Source organism: Aythya ferina, assembly GCF_964211825.1.
Source record: "Aythya ferina genome assembly, chromosome: 16".
NCBI lineage: Eukaryota > Metazoa > Chordata > Aves > Anseriformes > Anatidae > Aythya > Aythya ferina.
The window spans coordinates 3,432,869-3,452,803 of NC_140315.1; the positions used below are offsets into that span (position 1 = coordinate 3,432,869).

General features: G+C 56.8%; 1 protein-coding gene across 1 annotated transcript; it reads left to right on the plus strand.

Moving 5' to 3' along the window:
- The first annotated feature begins 734 nt into the window (after positions 1-734).
- On the plus strand, positions 735-19,483 carry RBBP8NL (RBBP8 N-terminal like). Its single transcript, XM_084537912.1, has 14 exons — positions 735-870; positions 8,224-8,382; positions 9,401-9,443; positions 10,013-10,108; positions 10,426-10,538; positions 10,853-10,925; positions 12,152-12,318; positions 12,485-12,567; positions 13,828-13,991; positions 14,525-15,347; positions 15,685-15,793; positions 17,485-17,546; positions 17,878-18,004; positions 18,952-19,483. The coding sequence occupies exons 2-14, from the start codon at positions 8,316-8,318 to the stop codon at positions 19,068-19,070; spliced, it is 2,046 nt and encodes a 681-aa protein (XP_084394038.1). The 5' UTR covers positions 735-870; positions 8,224-8,315; the 3' UTR covers positions 19,071-19,483.
- Positions 19,484-19,935: the final 452 nt, after the last annotated feature.

Sequence of the window (19,935 nt, forward strand, 5' to 3'; positions counted from 1 at the left end):
GCTCAGGAGGTGTCCACGTCGCCTTCGGCTCTGCCAGCCCACGGCTGGGCTGGAAGCTGCTTGTGTCAGCAGCCAGAGCGGGGAGACAACCCGGGCTGGGGCTGCCGGCCAGGATCAGCACCCACATCACCCAGCCCTCCCCTGCTGCTCCCCCACCCCTGGGTGCCCCAAGAGGTGCTCTGGGACCACAGGTTTTCTCTCACCCTGTGCTAGCAAGCAGCCAGAGGGGTTGATTTGGGCACATCACTTCTCCTGTCCCAGGCTGTTTGCTGCGTGGCCGTGTTGTGTGCCCTGTGCTGTGCCCTGCCACAGCAGGGAGCTGGAGCCAAATGCAGCCCCTGGTCCACGCTGTCCCACCAAGAAATAGCCCTGCAGGGAGGCAATATCGAGGGTTTAGTAGAACAAGATGCCACTGTCACTTTGCTCTTCCTCTCCGAAAGGGCCACGTTACGTAAAAGAGCAGAAATTCCCACCTTAATGGTGGCTGAGTGATTTAAATGGGTCTGTTTGCTAATGTGATTGACTCCAACCAACAGCGCAGGTTGGGCTGTAATTATGGGAAAACAATCAAATCTCTATCTTGGCTTCAAACCCTACTGGTCCTGCTGCTTTTTTTTTTTTTTTTTTGCGCTACAGCAGAACCTGCTGAGCAGCTCCGGCCGCGCTCTGCCTCCTTTCTGCTGCCGGGGCAAAGAATCGCAAACCAGCAGAGCCAGTCGGACTGCAAAGAAAAAATTATGGCTTATTGTCTGTGCGAGTTCACCCACACTGCTCACTTCTGCCGCCCGGGTCCCAGGTGACCGTCCCGATCCCGGCTTAGCTGAGCCACAGGAGCCGAGGGAGAGACACCCCAGAGGCAGTCCCCCCGCCGTGAGTATGGTGCCCGCACCGATTTTTATCTGTCCCTTGGCACCCGACGCACGGAGCTGGGGAGGGAGCCGGGGGGGCTGTGCTTGGAGAAATGCCCTAAAACCACAGAGCGGTGGTTGGGGCAGCGCTGTCACTTGGTGCCGGCAGCAGAGCCTGGTCCTGCTGCCATCCGAGGGGCAGTGGCATGGCTTTTTGCTTGCTTTCTGTCCCCTTTGGGCTCGTGGAGGTGATTTGGGTTTTCCTCGCAGGCGGGGAGCTGCAGGCGTGCAGCAGAGCGGCAGCTCTGGAGCTGCAGGGTGCGGGTGGACGGGTCGGCTGAGCCTACCCAGCACCACTGGGCTCACCTCGCCAGCAAAACCTTCTCCTCTGGCCTCTCCATCTGGGCAGGAAGGGTGGTGGGAAGTCGCTGGGATTTGAAATGCAAAGAAATAATGGTATCCAGCTCGTGCTCGGGATGAGTGCAATATCTGCACGAGCGTCAGGGCAGGTTACGGTGTCGGGGTGTGTGCCTGCAGTCGGGAGTCCGGTCACGTTTGTGTTTAAAGAGCAGGGACTGGAGGCTTTCTCTGAGCAAATATCCGGGGCTGTGACAAAGCTTTGTCCTCGGTCACACCGGGACAAGCTGCAGGAGCAGGGGGGGTGGTGGCAGTGCCTGTCCTGGGCAGGTGGCACTGCTGCCCTGGGTGTCAGCATCCAGCTCCTGGGGCATCGCCCTGTTTCACCCCTTCCAAGCAGCATCTCACGCTGGGCTGCACCTAAGCACGTGCACTCAGCAGCAGATAGCTCCCAGTGGGGTTGTCAGGCTCCCTTCCCATCCCCGTTTTCCCACCCCAAATTGACGACATCTCTATTGCCAGGGCTATGGAGCAGCCCACAGACTGCTCTCCCCTCCCTTAAATCCAGGCTGAAGGATGTGATGGGGGGACGAGGGGGGGGCTGTGTCTGCACACATTGCTTTTGCTGCTGATTTTGCTGCTGGGATTGTCCAACGATGCAGAAAGCCCTGAAAATGCTCGCAGGGGAGCCAAGCACACATCCTCCCGTGTGCTCTGGTGGAGGACACAGGACACTAGCACGTGGTGCTGTTTCAAAAGCCTGGGCAGCAAAGTGTCCCCATCAGCAATGTGTCACCAAGCATTTGGGACAAACAGATGCCTCAGCCCATAAAAATGCCTGGCTGAGGCTGTCCTGCTGGGATGGCACCGTGCAGGGCAGAGCCGTGGTGCCACAACAGGGCTAAGCGAGGCAGAGCAGAGCTCCCTGCAGAGCCCTGGGGAGGATCAAGCACCCCTTTATCTTCAGATGCAGCAGCCAGGGGAGAAAGTGCGGCTTTGAGCAAGCCTAAGAGCAGTAGGAGAGAATATCTGGGCATGCAAAATATTTCCCAAAGACGGCATCTTCCCCTGCACTTTGCCCCCGATGCGCTCAGCAGCGGCGAGGGAGCACAAGTCCCAGCTAGCCTGCACACTGCGCCGCGGCGGGGGCTGAGGCAGGAGCTGCCCAGCTCTGCTGCAAAGCTGCCTGCAGCTGGGGGCTGCTGTACGGGGCAAGGAAGGCACAGCCAGGTGGGTTTTTTCCTCCAAATCTGAGGTGTCGGGCTCTTGACCTCCCTTAGACCTCCCACCCGTTTTGCCGTGAGCTGCAGGAATTCCTGCAGGATGGAGATTTAGGGGAATTAGTCCTTGGCATCACTCATCAAAGCTTCTCCAGGACTTCTGGAGGCAGCTCCTTTATTTCTGCCACCCATCCCCACGAGCGTCCTCCTGTACCGCTCTCAGTGATGGGAACCTGGCTCCCACACCTGGCCAGGAGCAGAAAGCATCCACCCTTCCTGCCCTGCTTCTGCTCGGCCTGAGGAGACCCCGTCTGCATGACAGCTGAAATCCTCTTGTTACTGAAATTGCCCAAAAGGAGCCTTTAAAGCAGAGAAACAAAATCCTGAGATTTCTTCATTGTTGCTTTGGGAGAGCCGTGAGGAATGTGCAGGGAAACCCAAGGCGTGAGCTCTTACCCAAGACCAGAGCACTGAGCACAGCTCACCTGGAGCAGATCCCTGCAAACAAAAGGGTCCTTTGCAGCCCCCTGGCTGCCCCTCACCCCAAATCAGGCACCAAATCCCCCATCGGAGCATCCCCTTCAGCAGGGGACCTGGGTTTAATACAGGGGTTTAATATAGCTCCTGGGGAGGAGAAGCACCGCAGCTCTCTCACCCCCAGCCAAGTGCGACCAGCACCCAGTATGGTTCTGCAGGACTGAAGGTTTATTATAAATAGCACCAAAGAGAAACGCTGATTCAATTAAGGACTTCATTATCTGCGTTGTATCCAGGGGAGAGAGATTTATTCTTTTCATTTGCTTTAGACTGGCTGAGGATGGCCGTGCACACTGTGCCACAGCAGGGACAGAGGTGCCAGTTTATGTGAGCGTGGTTATGATGGATTTTCACACCCCTTGCCCCATACGAGACCTGCTTGCTCGTGCAGGACCGCAGATGCCCACAGCAGCTGGTTTCCAGCAGCTGGCCCAGCAGAGGAGAGCCCCTGAGGTGTCCCAGTGCTGCTGCAGCCCTGCTCAGCCCCCAGCAGGGCGAGAGCAACCCAGGAGCTTTGAGAGATAAAATCCAGGAGCTTTGCGGGATAAAACCAAGGAGCTTTGCAGGATAAAACCCAGGGCAGAAACAGGCTTCCCATCCACCAGGAGCAGCGTGGGCTCCAGGGCATGTTGCTCTCGAGGTTTTCTTCCATCAAGGAGGGGAGAACAGGACCAAAGTGCTATGATGCACGCAGCGTAATGGGGCCATGGGCTGACTCCATCGCTCCCCAGCTCCCCAGGGCAGCTCCTGCCTGTTCCCACCAGCTTTTTTTGGGGAAGGGGGAGGCCAAGGGAGCGCTGGGCGCTCTGGGTGCTTTGGGCTGGGAGGAGGCAGCTGCGCCTCTGCTCCCGACAGAGCCTTGAGCTATTCCCTGAGCCTCACCGCTTCTCAATTAAAACACCTGAAAAACGCGATAATGCTTCATTACCCACTTCCCAGAGCATTTTGAGGTGTTAATTAAGCAATGTTTATAGAAGCTGTGGTTATCCCGAGATGCACAGGCAGATAAGTGACTATTTTCATTCATACTCTCAGCCCTCATGCAGGCACACAGCCCTGCCCTCGCTCCCCGTGCATCCACCCAAAGCCCACCGTGCCCTGGGCAGCATCACAGCACGGCCAGAGGGTCCAAATGTGCCCCCCCAGTTTGGGGAGCAGGATGGAAATTTGCTGCTAAACCTCACCAAAACAGCAGGGAGCTGCAGGGACAGGGGAGCAGGAGGGCAAAGCCCCCTTCCCAGCTGGGGAAGGTGCAAGGATAGATCCTGTAAATGCCCGCCTCAATCCCATAAATGCTCACCCCCTATATTAAATCCTAAGTCCAGTTCCTGGGTATGTTCACGTACTGCAGAGGACCAGGCTTTCCTGTCTTAGGGATCCCACAACCACATTGCTGCACACATCAGGTGGGGTATTTGGGGCAGTAGTAACCTTATTGAATGAAATCCACATTGCTTTGGTGGCTGCCACAGGGGTTAGGGAAGCAGAAGCTGCCTCCAAAAGGGCCACAGCGGTGGGGGAGAAGCTGAGCTGCTGCTTTCATTATGGCAGGGGCTGTGCTGTATTATGGCAACACAGACTTTATGGGGTTTAAGTAAATAGGTGCGCAGGTTGGGACTTGAGGCTGGATTCGCCCCGTTCTCGCCCTGAAATGGGGCACATCTACCTACCCTTGAGCAGGGCAGCATCTCCCCTGTGCCCTGCAGCCCCATGTCAGCCTGTGCCACTGTCCCTCATCTGCAGCGGTGGGTGAGTGTTACAGGAAACCCAAAGGGCTGGAGGGGAGGCTGCAGCCTCGTGGCCCAGCTGGGGCTCGGGATGGCCTGGGAGCCAGCATCCCCAGCCAGCACCCCAAGCTAAAAACTGGTGCAGGTGGCCTGCCCAGCTTCACCGAGGATTTTCGGGTTGTGCGAGGCGGAGGTGAGAGCTGAAGTTGCTCCTCCTGTCCCTCCTGTCGGGGGGGTTGCAGTGTGCCAGCCCCCACCCAGCAGCCACACACACAACCGGTGTGCACAGAGCAAGTGCTCGGTGGGACAGCCCGTGCCACGCTCATCAGCTGCACAAAGAAATCGATGCCAGCAGAAATAACCCCCCCCAAACCTGCCAAGCACACAGTTCATCGGCAAAGCAGATCGGCTTCACGCTGGCCTGCAGAATACTCCCGGCACTGCAGATTTTCCATGAGTGATCAGGCGGCTTTTCGGAGTATAAATTCAATTTATGCTTCTAAAATTAGACCAGGAACATAGCGGGGTAGCCAACAGAAGAAAGTTTGGGTAGCGAGAGCGGGGCTGCCCTACTGTTACCCAGTGAAAGGCACAGTGCATAAACCCAACGTGAAGCTGAACCACTGCTGATGGGGAAATATCTGATTGTAAATCCATTAAGCTCAGCTGATCCGACAGTGTCAGAACTTCAGAGTCCCGAATTTATTTTTTTTTTAATGACTTAAGCTCGTTTAGCTAATGAGCTGCTTTATTCTTCTGGGAAGGACACGGTGCTGAGGGTGGGGATGCGAGCACCACCGTCTGTGCCAGGATGGGAAGGGGAGGATGGGGACCTGGGAACCTCAGGAAGTGCTGCCCAAGCCCGTCCCTTCCCAAACCCCATGGCAGGGGGTAGGAAACACCCTCCCTGTGTCTCTCCCTCCCCAAGCAAGAGGAAAGAAGGCATGAGGAGAACAAGGGAGAGAAGCTATTGCTGGGGCTTTTTCCAAAGTGGCCAGATTTAGGGGCTGGCAGGGGAGCTCCCCAACACTGGGGCTGTGTGTGCAGAGGGCACCTGTCACCATGAAATATGCCCAGCCCCATGACAGGGCTGCATCCAGCGCCGCCGGGTGTATATTAACAGTGACAGCTCGAGAAAGGGCTCGGGGCTGTAAATTAAACCCCTGTCTCGGGGTCTCTGTGCTCTGGTCTTCATCAATAAATCTGCCTCAATAAATCCTCCCGAGCGGGGCGGAGGAGCAGGGTGCTGCGGCTTCGCGCCTTGGCTGGTGCACGCAGGGCGAGAAGGGAGCACATCAAAACTGTTGAGAGCCCGGGCTGTCTGCAGGGCTGCTCTGCCAGGGCAAAAGGATGGATCCTGGGCACAGAGATGTGGGGGCTGATGCTCCCCAACATCTCCTTGTAACTGTGGGTGCGCACAGAGCAGACACCCAAAGCCCTCTCCAGGTCCTCCCTGGTCCCACGTTCATGTCCCGTCTGCAGAGAGGGAAGGGTGCTGGCAGCCCAAAAAACACCAAAATTTGCCTGAGCTTTCCTATGGAAAAGCCCAGTACCAAACCCCCAAGCAGGTCGCGCATCCCCTGCTGACTCAGGGGTGCTGAGAAGATCAGGACGAGGAGTCCCAGCCTCTCTCCAGCCACAGCTGCAGCTGTGCGCGGGGAGCAGAGCTGCTGCCCACACCCCAGCCAAAATTACAGCCCCGGATCCTGACCTGCCAGGCTCTGCCCACGGCGCTGAGTCACCGCAGCTGCTCGCAGCACTGCTGGGAGGGCTCTGCCCCATGGCCCATGGGGACCTGGCCCCATATCCTGCCTGCCCCCAGCTCCCACCACCACCAAGCTGAGCTCTGTCTGTCAGGCTGCAGGCTGGCATGAGGCGAAACGAGACATGGCCCTCCTGGGACATCCCAGCTGCAGCCCAAAATGCCCCAGTGCTGCTCGAGATGCCAGCAGGATGGGGAAGGTGACACCGGGACAGGGCAGTGCTGGGGACGGCAGCGTGGGCAGGGGCTGATCCAGCACCAGGGAGAGCCTACGGGAGCCCACACTCCCTTGGTGGCTTTGCTTCCAGGTGCAAAACCTTCCCACTTGCAGTGCTGGTAACGAGTGCCTGAGCACTTCAAAGCCTGCCCAGCCAGCACACAGGGTTGCAGCCCTAAGAGGCAGTGGAAAATCTCACCACCTGCCCCTCGCCCCAGGCAGCACCCAATTCAGGACTCAGCAATCCCCAGAAGCTGCCAGCCACACCGAGGGAACTCTCTTTAACATCTTTTTGTCGGGGTTTTTTTGGGGAGATGAGCCGGCTGTAATTTCACCTGGCTCGTTATTAAGCTATGGTTCTTGAGGTTGAGCAGAAGAGATCGCTTCCCAATCCCATTTCACGGCGGCTGATCCCGAGCCAGCCTGTTAGCTGTGCGAGCCGCAACAAGCCACGCTGCGCTCGGGAGCGCGCTGCGGGCTGGGAGGGAGCACCCAGCCCTGGGAAAGGCAGCTTTGTGCCCAGAGAACGGGGAGCAAAGCTGTTTGGGGTTTCTTTGTTCCCCCAAACAGCAAAATCTCTGGTCTATTTGTACAAGATTTGCTTAAAAGCCAAGGCAAGTTGCTCAGGTCAGTGATCAAGGAGCCAGGTTTGCAGCGGAGCCCTGATGCGCCCCGGCTCTTTTCGGGTCGCCGTCTCACCGAGCCGAGCGTGGGGAGAGCACGCAAGCCGAGCTTGCTGCTTGTGCTCGCCGGCGCGTGCCTCATTTCTTTTTAAAATCAGACCCTTTAGGGGAAAGTTTCTTCTTCCAGCTCTGCATGCCCACATCTTGCATATGCAGGCGATCAGGCACACCTCTGCTCTGCATGCAGATAAAGGCGTGCGGGTGCCGGCAGGGAAGGGGAGCGTGCGGCGGCTGCGAGGCTCTCCCCATGCCACTGTGGGGCTACAAAACTCCAGTCCTGACAGCTCCACTCCAGCCCATCACCTCTGAGACGCAGAGGGGCAGATTTCTCCCCATTAATATCCACGTGGCTTAAGTGGCTTTGTCGGGAAGGGGATTAATGGCCATGATTCAGCCACCCAGCGTGATGTTTCATGGGTTTGCACAGCTCCCACGTGGCGATGCTGAAGGCTCCCACGGGGATGTCCTTCTTCTTGTGGTGCAGCTCATGTGGTCACCAGGCATGCAAGGCTTTGCTGGCACACCCCGAGGGTGCTCCCTGGGTGCCCAGGTTGCACACCCCTCCTGCCCAAATGCAGGGTGAGAGCCCTCCGCAATGCCCTGCAGCGATGCCACTTTCCAAGCCATTGCCCTTCTGCTTTGTCTGTGCTCCCAGCCCTGGGCTGGTGCAGGGTGGGCAGCTCTGAGAGTCCTCCTCCTGGTGAGCATGCTACTTTTGTTGCATGTATGGGTTAGCAAATTATTTTGCTTTCTGCAGTTGGGCAGGTATTTCTTTGTCCTGTTTCTAAGGCTTTGCAAAACACCATATACACTATATATATATATATTATGATTATTATTATTATTTTTAATGGACACTTTTTCTGTTCTAGGCTAAAATCTGAATAATTTAAAAGAGAAGGACATCCTTATACTGGAAGCAGGCAATTCCAACACAGCCTGGGAGCACGGCACCGCCCTGAACATGACCACGGACACTTTTGCAGAGTTCCTGAACAAGCTCAAGGAAATTCATGAGAAAGAAGTTCAAGGTAGGGCAGCATGAGAAGTCTTTTTATAAACTGGCCAAGGTCCGTAGTCTGTGACAAAGGTGACTTGCCGGTGTGATGGTGGTGATGCTGTTCCCACCCACGTTCTCCAAAAGTGCTGGGAAAACACCTGGACGAAAGCAGACTTCAGAGAAGGTTGCAGAAGGGTGCGAGCAGTGAGGAATACATGTGCTGGGTGTCTTCTCCGAGGCCACAGGGTTGGGGTATGGCTTGGATACTGAGGGATCAGAGGGAAAGGGGAAAGATGCAATAATCCGTGAGGCAGAAGTAGCCGGGGTTGGAGGCTCTGTTACAGAAAACCTTGGAGTAAGGCTGGATAGTTTATTCCTCTAGGGAGTTTCCCGGTCATACATCACTGAAATAAGAACCACTAGGTTAAGCAAACAAATGCCAAATCCAATTGTTTTCCTATTAAAATAATTCCCACTATCAGCATTATGAACAAAACAACAGCATTTTTGAACAATTCTGGCTTACGAATTCATTCTTGTCTTGTGTAATTTCAGGCCATGTGAGAGTTAGAGGAAACCATTGAGCAATGCAAACCACATGTTTACATCTATTTTGCATAAAATGGATCTGACAGAATGTACCGTCTGCTGATCCATCACCAAAAGCCATTCTTGTTGAGCTGTAAATATTCTCCAAGTTGCTTTGCAGCCCTGACAGCCATAAAACACTGCCCACCTGGGAGATGCCTGGCGTGGCTGAAATAACTGGAAACAAAACTGAAGCAGACTTCTCGGGGGTGGAGGGGAAACACAAACTCATTAAACAGTGGAAATCCAAAATATGCTCCCATTCTGCACAGCCTTTCCAGTTACATCAAACCGTGCTGCCCTGTAGCACAGGCGTCAGCCTTTCTCAGGAATAAGGTTCAGAAGCGGTGAGGTTCCTACCAGACAAGGCACCCTCCTGAACCTAGGTCATTGCCTTTTGTGTCCGAGCTGCCAAGGAATCTGCACTAATCACCCACCTCTGTCTCTGTTAATTCTTGCAGGGCTGCAGACCAAGCTAACGGAGCTGACGACGGAGAAGTGCCGGTGAGCAGTGCCCAGCCCCGCGGTGCCCACGTCCCGGCGCGCTGCAGGGCCAGGTCATGTTGCTTGGTTTTAACTCCTCCCAGGCACTTCTGTGTCTTGAGGAGGTGCCCACCAAGGCCACAAGCCCCAGGGAAGAGGTTCTTTATTTTAGAGAGCACCGTTTGGTTTTTGGGCTCCACCAGATTTAGGCATTTTCGTGCCTTTCACCATGCAGGTCCCCAGCAGGGGCGGCTGGGGCTGATCCCAGCCCACCTCCCGCCTGTCTGCCCACGGGCACCATGAGAAGTTATATTAATTCCTGGGAATTCATTCATTAATTACAGTGTTTCCTGGGAAGCAACAAAATGGGACAAAGCAAGCTGCTGACTCCCAAGGGCAGCACCTGGGCTGTTCCCTGGGCTCCAGCTCCAACATATTTGTTTTCTGCCCATGTAAAAGCACTTTGAGCTACAGCAGCGTGAGCAGTGCACTCAGAGCAGAAACCTGTCCCATTGACTGGGTGCTGATAAATCCTCAGGTCTGGGGAGAAGCCTGGTAACCCTCTTTTCTTGGGTCTTCTCTCACATTAGCGATGCCCAGAGAATCGAAGAGCTGTTTGCTAAAAACCACCAATTGAGGGAACAACAGAAGGTCCTCAAAGAAAATGTCAAAGTGCTAGAAAACAGGTAAGCCTTAACTTTCAGCTAAGCACTGCTCGGTGGCAGTGAGTGCGCTCTCCTAGAGGCACGGTCTGGGTTTTGGTGCCTCCCAAAAGCGGGCTGTAGCACGTGAGCAGCTTCTCTGCCACTTGGAGGGCTGGCACAGGGGAGCTTCCCCAAACATAGGGGTGGTGGGGAGGTGGAAGCACGGGGCTGCGTGAGTGCTGACAATTTTGCTCACATGTCTCGTGATGGGTTGGGTGTACACCCTTCTGCACGTGCGTGGTGCTCGTTTCCCACGGGGATGTGTGGTAACACGCTCCCGGCCATGGCTTTTCATCCAGGCTGCGAGCGGGTCTCTGCGACAGATGCATGGTCACCCAGGAACTGGCGAAAAAGAAGCAGAACGAGTACGAGACCTCCCACTTCCAGAGCCTCCAGCACATCTTCATCCTCAGTAGGTACCAAGATCTGCTGTAAGCTTGGCTGTGGCTGGCTGGGTCTTTGCTCAGGTAGTGCCTCTCTTGGATATTTGCATGGGAGCCACTCCAATACCTGCGCACTCAGGAGGTGTTTGGTGATGGGGAGGAGGGAGGGAGCGATGGAAGAGTGGAGGTATTGAGAAATCAGATCTGGAAACCACACAAGAAGCAGCGGAGCTGGGGGTGGCAGCCCTCTGTATCTGCAATAAAATGAGAGATAAGGAATGGGGGCTGCAGCCCTGCTCCGTGCAGCACCCAAAATAGCAGTTCTCCTCTTGTCTCTTTGCAGCTAATGAAATGAGCCGCCTGAAGGAGGAGAATAAAACTCTCAAGGAAGAACTGAAGAGGCTCCAGAGCCTGGAGTAAGTGCTCTTCTGGGTGTCATTCGTGATGTGCAGCGCTGGTATTGCAGAGGCTTCCCTGCCACTGAGCAGGGCTGTGTCTGGGTGAGCCCAGGGCTTGTGGGTCTTTAGCATCTAATTCTCATGGATTCCCATAGAAGCTAAGACAGCAAAATACCTGTCATGCTGCAAGTCCTCACTGAGCTTTGCTCACTCCCTTCTTCACATGGATCCAAGGACTGAGCCTTTGGGGAACACGGGTACCCCCAGGGGGAACTGAGGATGGGAAGTAAAGCCCTGGGCTGCTCACCTTGGCCACAGACCTTGCCCTGGGATTTCAGAGCTCCCAGAAAAGCATCCACGGGCAGCAAGATGAGTTTCATGCAGGAGGCAGAGCTGCATGCACAGGACCACAAGGGGCTGCAGGAGAGAGGAGCTGCTCCAGCAGGCTGGTGTCCCAGCATAGCCCTGTGCAACCCGTCGGGTTGTCCAATAAACACAAACCCGCTCGTTCCTCTAGGTTTAAAGTCCGGGGGAATTAGCACGGAGGGATTAGTTTAGAAATGTGTTGTCTTTGGAGCTCAGAAGCACCACCTGCTCAAGGAGAAGCTCTCACTTCTACGCCCTGATGCTTTTCAAGGCCTGGGGAGTTTTGGAGCTGCCGATCCGGTTGGGTTTGCTGAGCACCAAGCGTGCCAGCTCTGCTTTTCCCTCGGCTGCTGCACAGGAAGGTTTTCACCCAAACACCCATGTCTTGGCACAAAGTCCAACCAGGACTTGATCCATGCCATGGGTGTAGGGCTCAGACCCACAGCGGCTCCCTCCTGGGGACCGAGAGCATCAGCTCCACCAGCTCCAAATGCTGACAGCCCCCAGGCCTCGAATCCACCCCTATGCCAGGCTGAAAGCCCAGGCGGGGACGTACGGGTTCTCACACAGCTCTTGCAACAGCCACGGCTGGCTTTTGGCTTACCCAACGTTGCGGCTTCCCGCGACGTTACCCACGGCCAGGTGGGGAAATCAGACCTTGAGCTGTCACTCTGGCTCCGTCCCATGCTGCAGACTGCAGCCGAGCCAGCGATAAGCTGAAAGGGAAGGAGGCTGAGGAGCCGGTATAACCACATTGTGTACAGATATGTATATTTATATATCAGGTTCTGTAGCTCAGAGCTGCCAGCACGGTGGCTCTCGACCTGGAGATTTCCTTCTCCTGCCCCTTCTCATTCCTTCGTGTCCCCTCTCCGCAGGGACAGGACCAAGTGCCCAGGAGCCATCCCCAGAGAGAGCAGCTCCGAGCCCAGCTCCCCCTTGGCCTTACTGTCCCCAGCGAGCAGGAACGCCAGCAGCGAGAGAGGGGCTCACAGGGCAGCAGAGGACACCCACCATGACGTGCCGGGGCTCGAGCTGGGTGAAGGTGGGTGCTGCTGCCTCCCACCAACCACCTCTCAAGGTGTTTGCAGCCTTGGTGCCAAGCACACATGCAGCAGAGGGTCCCTGCATTCACGTGCTGGCTTGAGGCAGAAGGAAATTGTGGCTCTGTGGGACCGTCACGGTGGGTAGCTGTGTCTTTTTTTATGCAGAAAAGCCTGCAGGACAGAGAAGCTCTCCAAGCAGCAGGATTTCCCCAAGCACTGTCCTCCAGGAGGCCAGCCTTTCAGAAATGGTGAGTGACGGAGGGAGCCTGACGTCCTCAGGTCTTTCCTCCACTACGGTGGTCATCTGTACAGGATCAAGAGGGGTATAAGGTGATAGAGAAGGAGTAGGAGGCATTTAGGGGGTAAAACAAATACCCAGAATTGGGCAGCACACTCTTGCCAAGGCCAAGTAGGGAACCTACCCAATGCCAGGTGCAGAAATCGCCACTACCTACAAGCAAAGCATTTACGGTTTGGTGTAGGCTCCTGTTTCCCATGGTGAGAGCACACCTCTTTGGTTTGCTCCCATATTTACCCTCCAAGACAATGCACCCAGCATCCCCGAGTCCTCTGCCCATCACGCTGGTTCCTCTCTTGCTAGGGAAACCTCTGGTCACAAGGAGATCACGCTGACCCACCTTTCAGGGCAGCTTATCCTGAGCTGTAATCAGGAACAAGAGGCTGGAGCTCTGTGAATGATGGAAAAGCCTGGAGAGCATGTGAAACGTGGAGGGTTTGGGTACGGAGTACAAACACACCACAGCAGCCCTGCCCGAGAGCATCACAGATGTCTCCCCATCTGCAGCATCATGAATATGGGTATTTTCGGAGGGGCTGGCATGCATTGATGTCAGCCTGCCGTGCCTTTGAAGCACAGCGTGTGTCAGCCGAGGGGTGCCGAGCGATAGGAAGATGTTGGGCACCGGGGGATGAGGCTGCAGGACCTGGAGCCCTGCTCCTCGCCATGGGAACCCGAGCCCACATCCACACCCACACGGATGCCTTTGTTTTGGCAAGGGCTTTGCTTACCCGAACGCCACAATAAAAGTGAGAGAGCAGGTGAAGTGGGGTTTTGGTAAGGCCGCGGGCAGGCTGTGAGGATAATTAATGGGGATCGCAGGAAGGCTCGGTGACATCCCTGGGTAGGCAGGGAGCAGTCAAGTCAGAACATGTGGTGAGCCCTCCACGGCAGGAGATGGAGATCGCGATGTCCTGGCGTAACAGCCGGGGCTCTGCTGGAAATGCACCCAGCAAATAAGGAACAAAGCTTGGGTCCTGCTAGGGAGCACAAAGGGGAAACCCAGTAACGTTACAGGTCAGCTGGTGGCTGGAATTGTACCAGATCATCTCTTAGCACCTCTGGGGTGGAGACGTGTAAAAGCTGATGGCAAGATGTTATTTGTACGGAGCACCCAGGAGCAGTTTGTGCTCACGCTGGCACAGATCTGGGTAGCACCCGGAGCCCTGCTGTGTGCCACTGAACCGCTCACCCTCAGCTCCCTCCGCAGGCATCCCAGAGGATCTCCAACCAGCTGCACGGGACCATCGCCTTGGTGAGACCCGGCTCCAGACCGTGCCTCCTGGAGAAAAGTCCTTCGAGGGCAGCAGTGTCCCCCCCAGCAAGAAAAACCCCTCTGCCACCAGAGAGGGAGCGCAGCCCCAGCCTGGAGCCGTGAGTCCCCCGCTCGGGGCTGGTGGTGGGCAGGCACAGATCCTTGGCCCTGTCCCTTTTGGGGGGCTGGTATTCGCCCACCTTCTTCTGCAGACATCCTGCAATGCCCACAGCCCCAGGGAAAGGAGGGTTGGGGGGGGGTCTCCCAGTTTACACCAGCAACAATGACTGGAATCCAGCCCGACCAGCCTGGGCTCCTGCTCCTTCATCTTCAGACAGCCCCAGCGGGTGCCCGTCCCTCCTGCCCTCCCTGCTGCTCCTTATCTATTCTAATGGGCTCTTCTGCAGGGCTCAGCACCTCCCAGGGCTTCTCCTCCCCAGGGTTTTAGGGTGCAGAGGGCTAAGCAAAGCCAGCACGGACCGAGCAGCCTGTTGGGGGTACCTGTGGTGGGGCCCTTGCCAAAAAATAAGTGATAGCCAGGACTCGGCTTGCATGGGCAGGCTCACGCACCGCACTCTGAGAGTCTCCCAGTGGTGATTAGGGGATCGTTCCTCTGTCCTGGAGTGATTTCTTTTACCCTTGTTTCTTTTAGCTATTTAACAGCAGCCAAGCCAGACTCACCTAAACTTGCCTCGTCTTACGAAACCCTAAAACTGACCGCCCGGAAAGAGCAGCTCTGCCTCCTCAACAGGCACTTCTCCCTGCACCAGCTGGGGCTGGCGGGCAACTGCGCCCCGGCCGACAGGGACGGCAGCTTCCCCGGCCACCTGCTCAGGGCCAAAGACGGCGAGGGCAGGATGAGGCCCCCCGATGACTGGGATGACCGCGCTGCCCTGCTCAAGCTCCCCGCTGCCGTGGTGTACATGAGGGACCAGCACCTGGAGGGGAAGCTGCACCTCCTCAAGCACCGGGAGCGGCTGCAGCATCTCCTCCTGCACCAGCGGCAGCAAAGCCAACGGGCTAGGGTGGAGAGCGACCCGAAATCCGCGCCTGAGGAGCGGCCCCTGTCCCCGTGGCCGAGCGTCACGGTGGGGTGCAAGGAGGAGAGGTCCTTCCTGGAGGATGCTGTGGATGGGAAGGAGGAGAAGGAGCTCTGGCTGAGCCGGGATGGCTCTGAGCAGCGAGAAAAGGCGGAGGCAGGGAGGGACTATGGTGTGGACGTACCTCTGGACCTGTCGGACGCTGGTCGTGGCAGGGAAGCGGGCTGGAGGGACTGTAGGGAGCCACGGGAGGCTGGCAGCCCACGGCCGAGCCCCAGGGGCAGCCCCATGCACATCCCCTGTGGACGGCACGGGACAGAGCGAGATGGTTCACGTCCCCACAGCAGCTGGCCCAGCACTGCCCGGGTACCACTAGTGGAGCAGCACGGTGCTGCCAAGGAGGAGGAGGAGGAGGAGCAGGAGGAAGAAACTATGGTGAGTACCAGGCAGGTTGGCAACTCCTGTGGCTCCTTCCCTGCTGTTGGGAGCCCAGTGCTCGGTGTCAGCATCATTACACCCACCGTTAATGTCCCATTCTGAAATGGCCTGGGAATAGGTGGCTCTGGAACGTGTTTGCCAATGGGGTTTTCCACCTGGCTCAGCAGAAAGGCACACAGCAGCCTTTCTCCCTCCACACCAGCTGGTTCTCATCCCTGCGTTTGTCACCATCATCACACAGGGGCCGGGGACAGCCCTTTTCTCCTGCCTGTGGAGGCAGCATTTCTATAGCTAGGGCACCTGCAGGCATTTATGGGATTTCTGCTCTTTACAGCTCGCTCTCTCCCGGACACATCCCACGAACAAGCCAACACCGAGCGACCCAGAGGCCCTCGCAGAGCCCAGGGTGAGACTGGCTGCCAGTGCACACACAGGAGAACCAGGTAAGGAGCCCCAGGCAAGCGTGACATCTGAGAAGGCGAGAGCCAAAGGCGAATTCTGCAGCGCGTGGAGGCATCCTACAGCAGGGAACAGCCTGTGCTGGCTGTTGCAACCACCTGCAGTCCCTGCAGCCCACAGCGGGTGTTAACCAGCATGGGAGACCCTCCCAGGGGACCGGGTGCTCCTGCTTCCCAACTCTTTTTGACCCTCAGGGAACTTGGGGTTTCACCCTGAGCACGGAGGGATGATGCTGCTACCCACAGCAGGCAGGACAGGGAGCACTCTCCCCTTTTCCATTCTCCATCCCCAATAAAAACCCTTTCCATCCCCAAACCGAGCCGTGACCCCAGCCCAATCTGTTCCCTCCTTGCTGACCACAGTGGGGCAGGGGGGCAGTTTTACCCCGTTGGTGGGAGGCAGCAGCCATGCGGAGCGCAGCGGGAGGCACGTCGGCTGGGACCTGCTCCTTACCGGCCCTACAGGCTCGGCCAGAAAGTTGAGCTCGCCTGGATTAGTTGGTCTGGGCGTGTCGGAGTGGTTTGGGAACACTCTCCAGAGCGGGATTTTGCACGGTGGAAAAAAAAAAAAAAAAAAAAAAAAAAAAAAGGAGGGAGGGGGGAGTCCTCGGTGATTTACATGTTAGGGAGATATCATCATGGCAGAAGAATTTCAGCTGATTACATTCTGGGTGTGGGAAAATGCAGGACTTTCTTCAGCCCGCACCTGACGGTTGACACAAAGCCCAGGAAACAATGCTCTGATACTTCTGCACTTTTCAGTGAACCTTAACCCCCGGAAGGATGGTGTGAGGATGGGGTCAGGCTACCGGGGCTCTTGGGGTGCCTGAGAGGGACACCAATGTCCCCCCTGGGCAGGGGTAGAAGGGAGGCTGCCCAGCCTGCAGCCCCCCTGCCAGAGCTGGGTGGGCTTAGGGCAAGAAGTGATGGGGTGCTTGGGGTGTCAGGCAGGGGACAGGGCACAGCTCAGTCCCCAGCCCTGCTGGCATACTGTGGGGCTGGCTGGCATGTGGGGTGTGCAGACAGGGTGCTGCCAGGTTCCTGGCTGGCCCCATGCAGAGGCTGGATATGTGCCCAGTGTGTGCAGGTATGTGCTGGGGCTGTGTGGCCTCAGGGAACCTGTGCAGCAAAAAAAAACCCTTTTGCTGGGCAGGGAAGTGACTCCCCCACCTCTCCTCCCAGTGCTCCTTGGCACATGTTCCCCAGCAGGAGCCACCAGCCAGCTTCAGCATCTTCCATGTGGTCTTTTCTGGCTCTTTCATACCCAAACACATCTCACCGCCCGTGTCTCAAGTGGGAAGGAGAAGTCTGGGATTTTAAATGCCTCTCGGCTTCATCACCTGCACGTGGCCACTGGCTTCGGGACAGTGCTCACCAACTTCTCATAGCAAAGCCCTACAGAGACAGTATTATTGGGTGTCTGTCCCCAGAGTCCTCTGTTTGGTGTCCCCTAAATGTCCATTTCAATGAACAGCCATGGGGACACCGGAGCCCTGCCCTCGTCTGGGGGCACCCAGGGGGAACGTGGCCTCAATCAGCTCCATCTCCACACGTCTTCATGTTTTGAGGTGTCCTGAATGGAAACACCCAGTAACGACGAGCCAGTGGCTCTGTATCATGCCCGTCAGCTTGCCAGCCCCAGGCCAGCCAAAACCCTTCCTTTCATGTCTCCACAGATGACGACGATGCTGAGTCTGGGCAGCAGGAATCCGATGAGGCAGACACGACGGACAGCGAGGTTGGTTTGCTCTCCCAGCCCCTTGGCTTCGGCTGCCTGGGCCTGGCAGCACCTTCAGACCGGGGATTCCTGTTCCGAGAGGCACTGGGAGGTGCAGGACGGGTTGTCCCTGCCCGGCTCCCTGCGGGAGGTGGTGGCTCTTCCTCCACCCCATGCCAAGCCCCATTTCCACAGTCACCCAGCTGGTTGCTGAGGGGTGGCAATGTCACTCTTTCCGGATAGGTTTCAGCACTTGTCACGACTCTGTGGCCATGGTCACAAAGGTCCTTGGCTGTTAGTGCCCTGGAAATCGGGGCAGTTTGTAGGCTGACTGCTCCTCTGCTCGGTGCAGGTGGCTGCCCCCTGTGAGCACGATGTCCTGCAAGAAGCCCAGGCTGAAGGGAAATACTTTTGCACCAAAGACAGAGCTCACGCACTACAGAAGAAGAGGAAAAGAGGACAGGATCCCTGGACAAAAGGTACGGAGAAGGCATTCCTCTTGCCATCAGCTCAGGGCTACAACCTCAGCCGCTTCCCGAGGGGCAAACCCAAGGGCACCACGATGAAAAAATGCCATGCTACACACAGATTTTGCCCAAGATGACACAGCAGTCGTTCGGTTCCCTGCAATAAACCACACAGGTCGGCTCTGCAGCCAGAGGAGCCCCTGCTAATGGTTAGCCAGGGGCAGGGTGGGCAGGAGAGCGCCCCGGAGCACCTAAGCTAACAGGTCTAAGTCCCCCGTGTTTGCTTAGCCGCTCAGGGAGGAGCCGATTGGAGAAGGCCAAATTCCCAGCAACGAGTTGTTGACACTCGGAGAAAGGTTTCTGCCAGCCCTGTTGATTTTCCAGTGTGGCCATGGAGGCATTCCCTGGCTGACAAAGGAATGTGTCGTGCCCATGCTTCCTACAGGTGAATAAGCAGAAAACGGCTCCTGATAAGGGCGAGGATAAGCCAGTGTGGCTGTCAAAGCCTTAAATATTGCCCTGTCAGAAATATCCTGCTCCTAGCCCACTTTGCACCCTCAGTAAAGAAAGGGCAGTATTGAGCAAATTAAAGATATGTAGAGGCATAAAAGGGCCTTGTCTGACGGGCCAGCACTGCCCCTCGCTCCGTGCCCAGCCCTCGGGGGTGGCTGCCAGCTCTGTGAGCCCCACAGCAGCTGCGGGAGGAGATGATTTACTTGGCAAACCAAGAGGAGCAATGGGGAGGAAAATGGGCCTGTGCCCCCAGGGCAGGCAGGCACCGGCTCCTGTGAACCCTCGAGGACTGAATGGGGACGTTCAGGGTTTTCTCTTCATCTATTTTTTTGCTGAGTTTTGCTTCCTCCTGTGCAGTCCCTGTTTTGGGACTAGGCCGCGATGACCTCTCAGATGCAAAGCCATTGCTCTGCGGTTAACTCCTATCATTATCTTGCTGTTAGCAGGATCTAAGAAGTCAATGAGAGGGAGAAAGAAAGTCAAAGCTGAACAGGGCTCAGCAGGGATCACCGAGGAGCCGGAGAACTGCTCGGCTGCCCGCCACGACGCCTCCGAGGAGAGCTAAGAGCAGGACGAGGAGCAGCACAGGAGCTGCAGGCCGAAGGAGAAGGCTCAGAGACCTCGGCATCCCTCCCGCGCTCCTGCCTGATGTGCCAGGAATGAGGGAACTCAGCGGGGCTCTGGAACGAGCAGAGCACCCCAAAATCCTTCAGTCAACACCCCAGGAGAGGCTCGGCGAGGAAGAGGGGTGCGGGTGAGATTGGGAGCAGCCAGGTGGCTGTGGCGGGGCAGCACGCCCCGTGCCCCCCAGCCCTGTGCCCCACTGCTGGTGCCAGGAGGGGGAGATTTTGCTGGAGCCCTGGGCCATGGCCAAATCCTCCTTGGGATTTTGTGCCAGGAGAACAGAGCTTCCAGACCCCAATCCCGAAGGATAGCTCCCTGGTGGCTGCCCAGAGCCTGAGCACCACGGGGTCCTGCTGTCCCCATGCGTGAACCCACATCGATTAAATCCCTACCCAGGTTTCGTACAAGTCTGCATCCTTTCTGAACAGCAGAACGCCGACAGCTTTCCTTTTTAGTTTGTGGGGAGCAGGCACAAGGGCTGGGCAGGAGGGACATGTCCCCAGAGAGAGAAGGGAGAAGAGCAGGAGAAGGGCGACCTGTGTCCCTGCAAGAGCCGGGTGGCTGAGTCCCAGCTGCGGCTCAGCAGAGCCCTGGCTCAGCAGCTCGCCCTGACCTTGGCAGTGCTGCCAGGAGCTTGTTTTCACGTGGATCACCCATTCTTAAGCAATTTTTCTGATGCATTAAGCATGGGCAAATTGTCCTTCAGCATCAATTAGTGGGGCTGCTCGTGCTCTGTGGCCCAGGATGGGACAAGAAGAGCAGCGGTGAGCATCGCTGCGGCCACAGCATTGCAGCAGGGGCCAGGG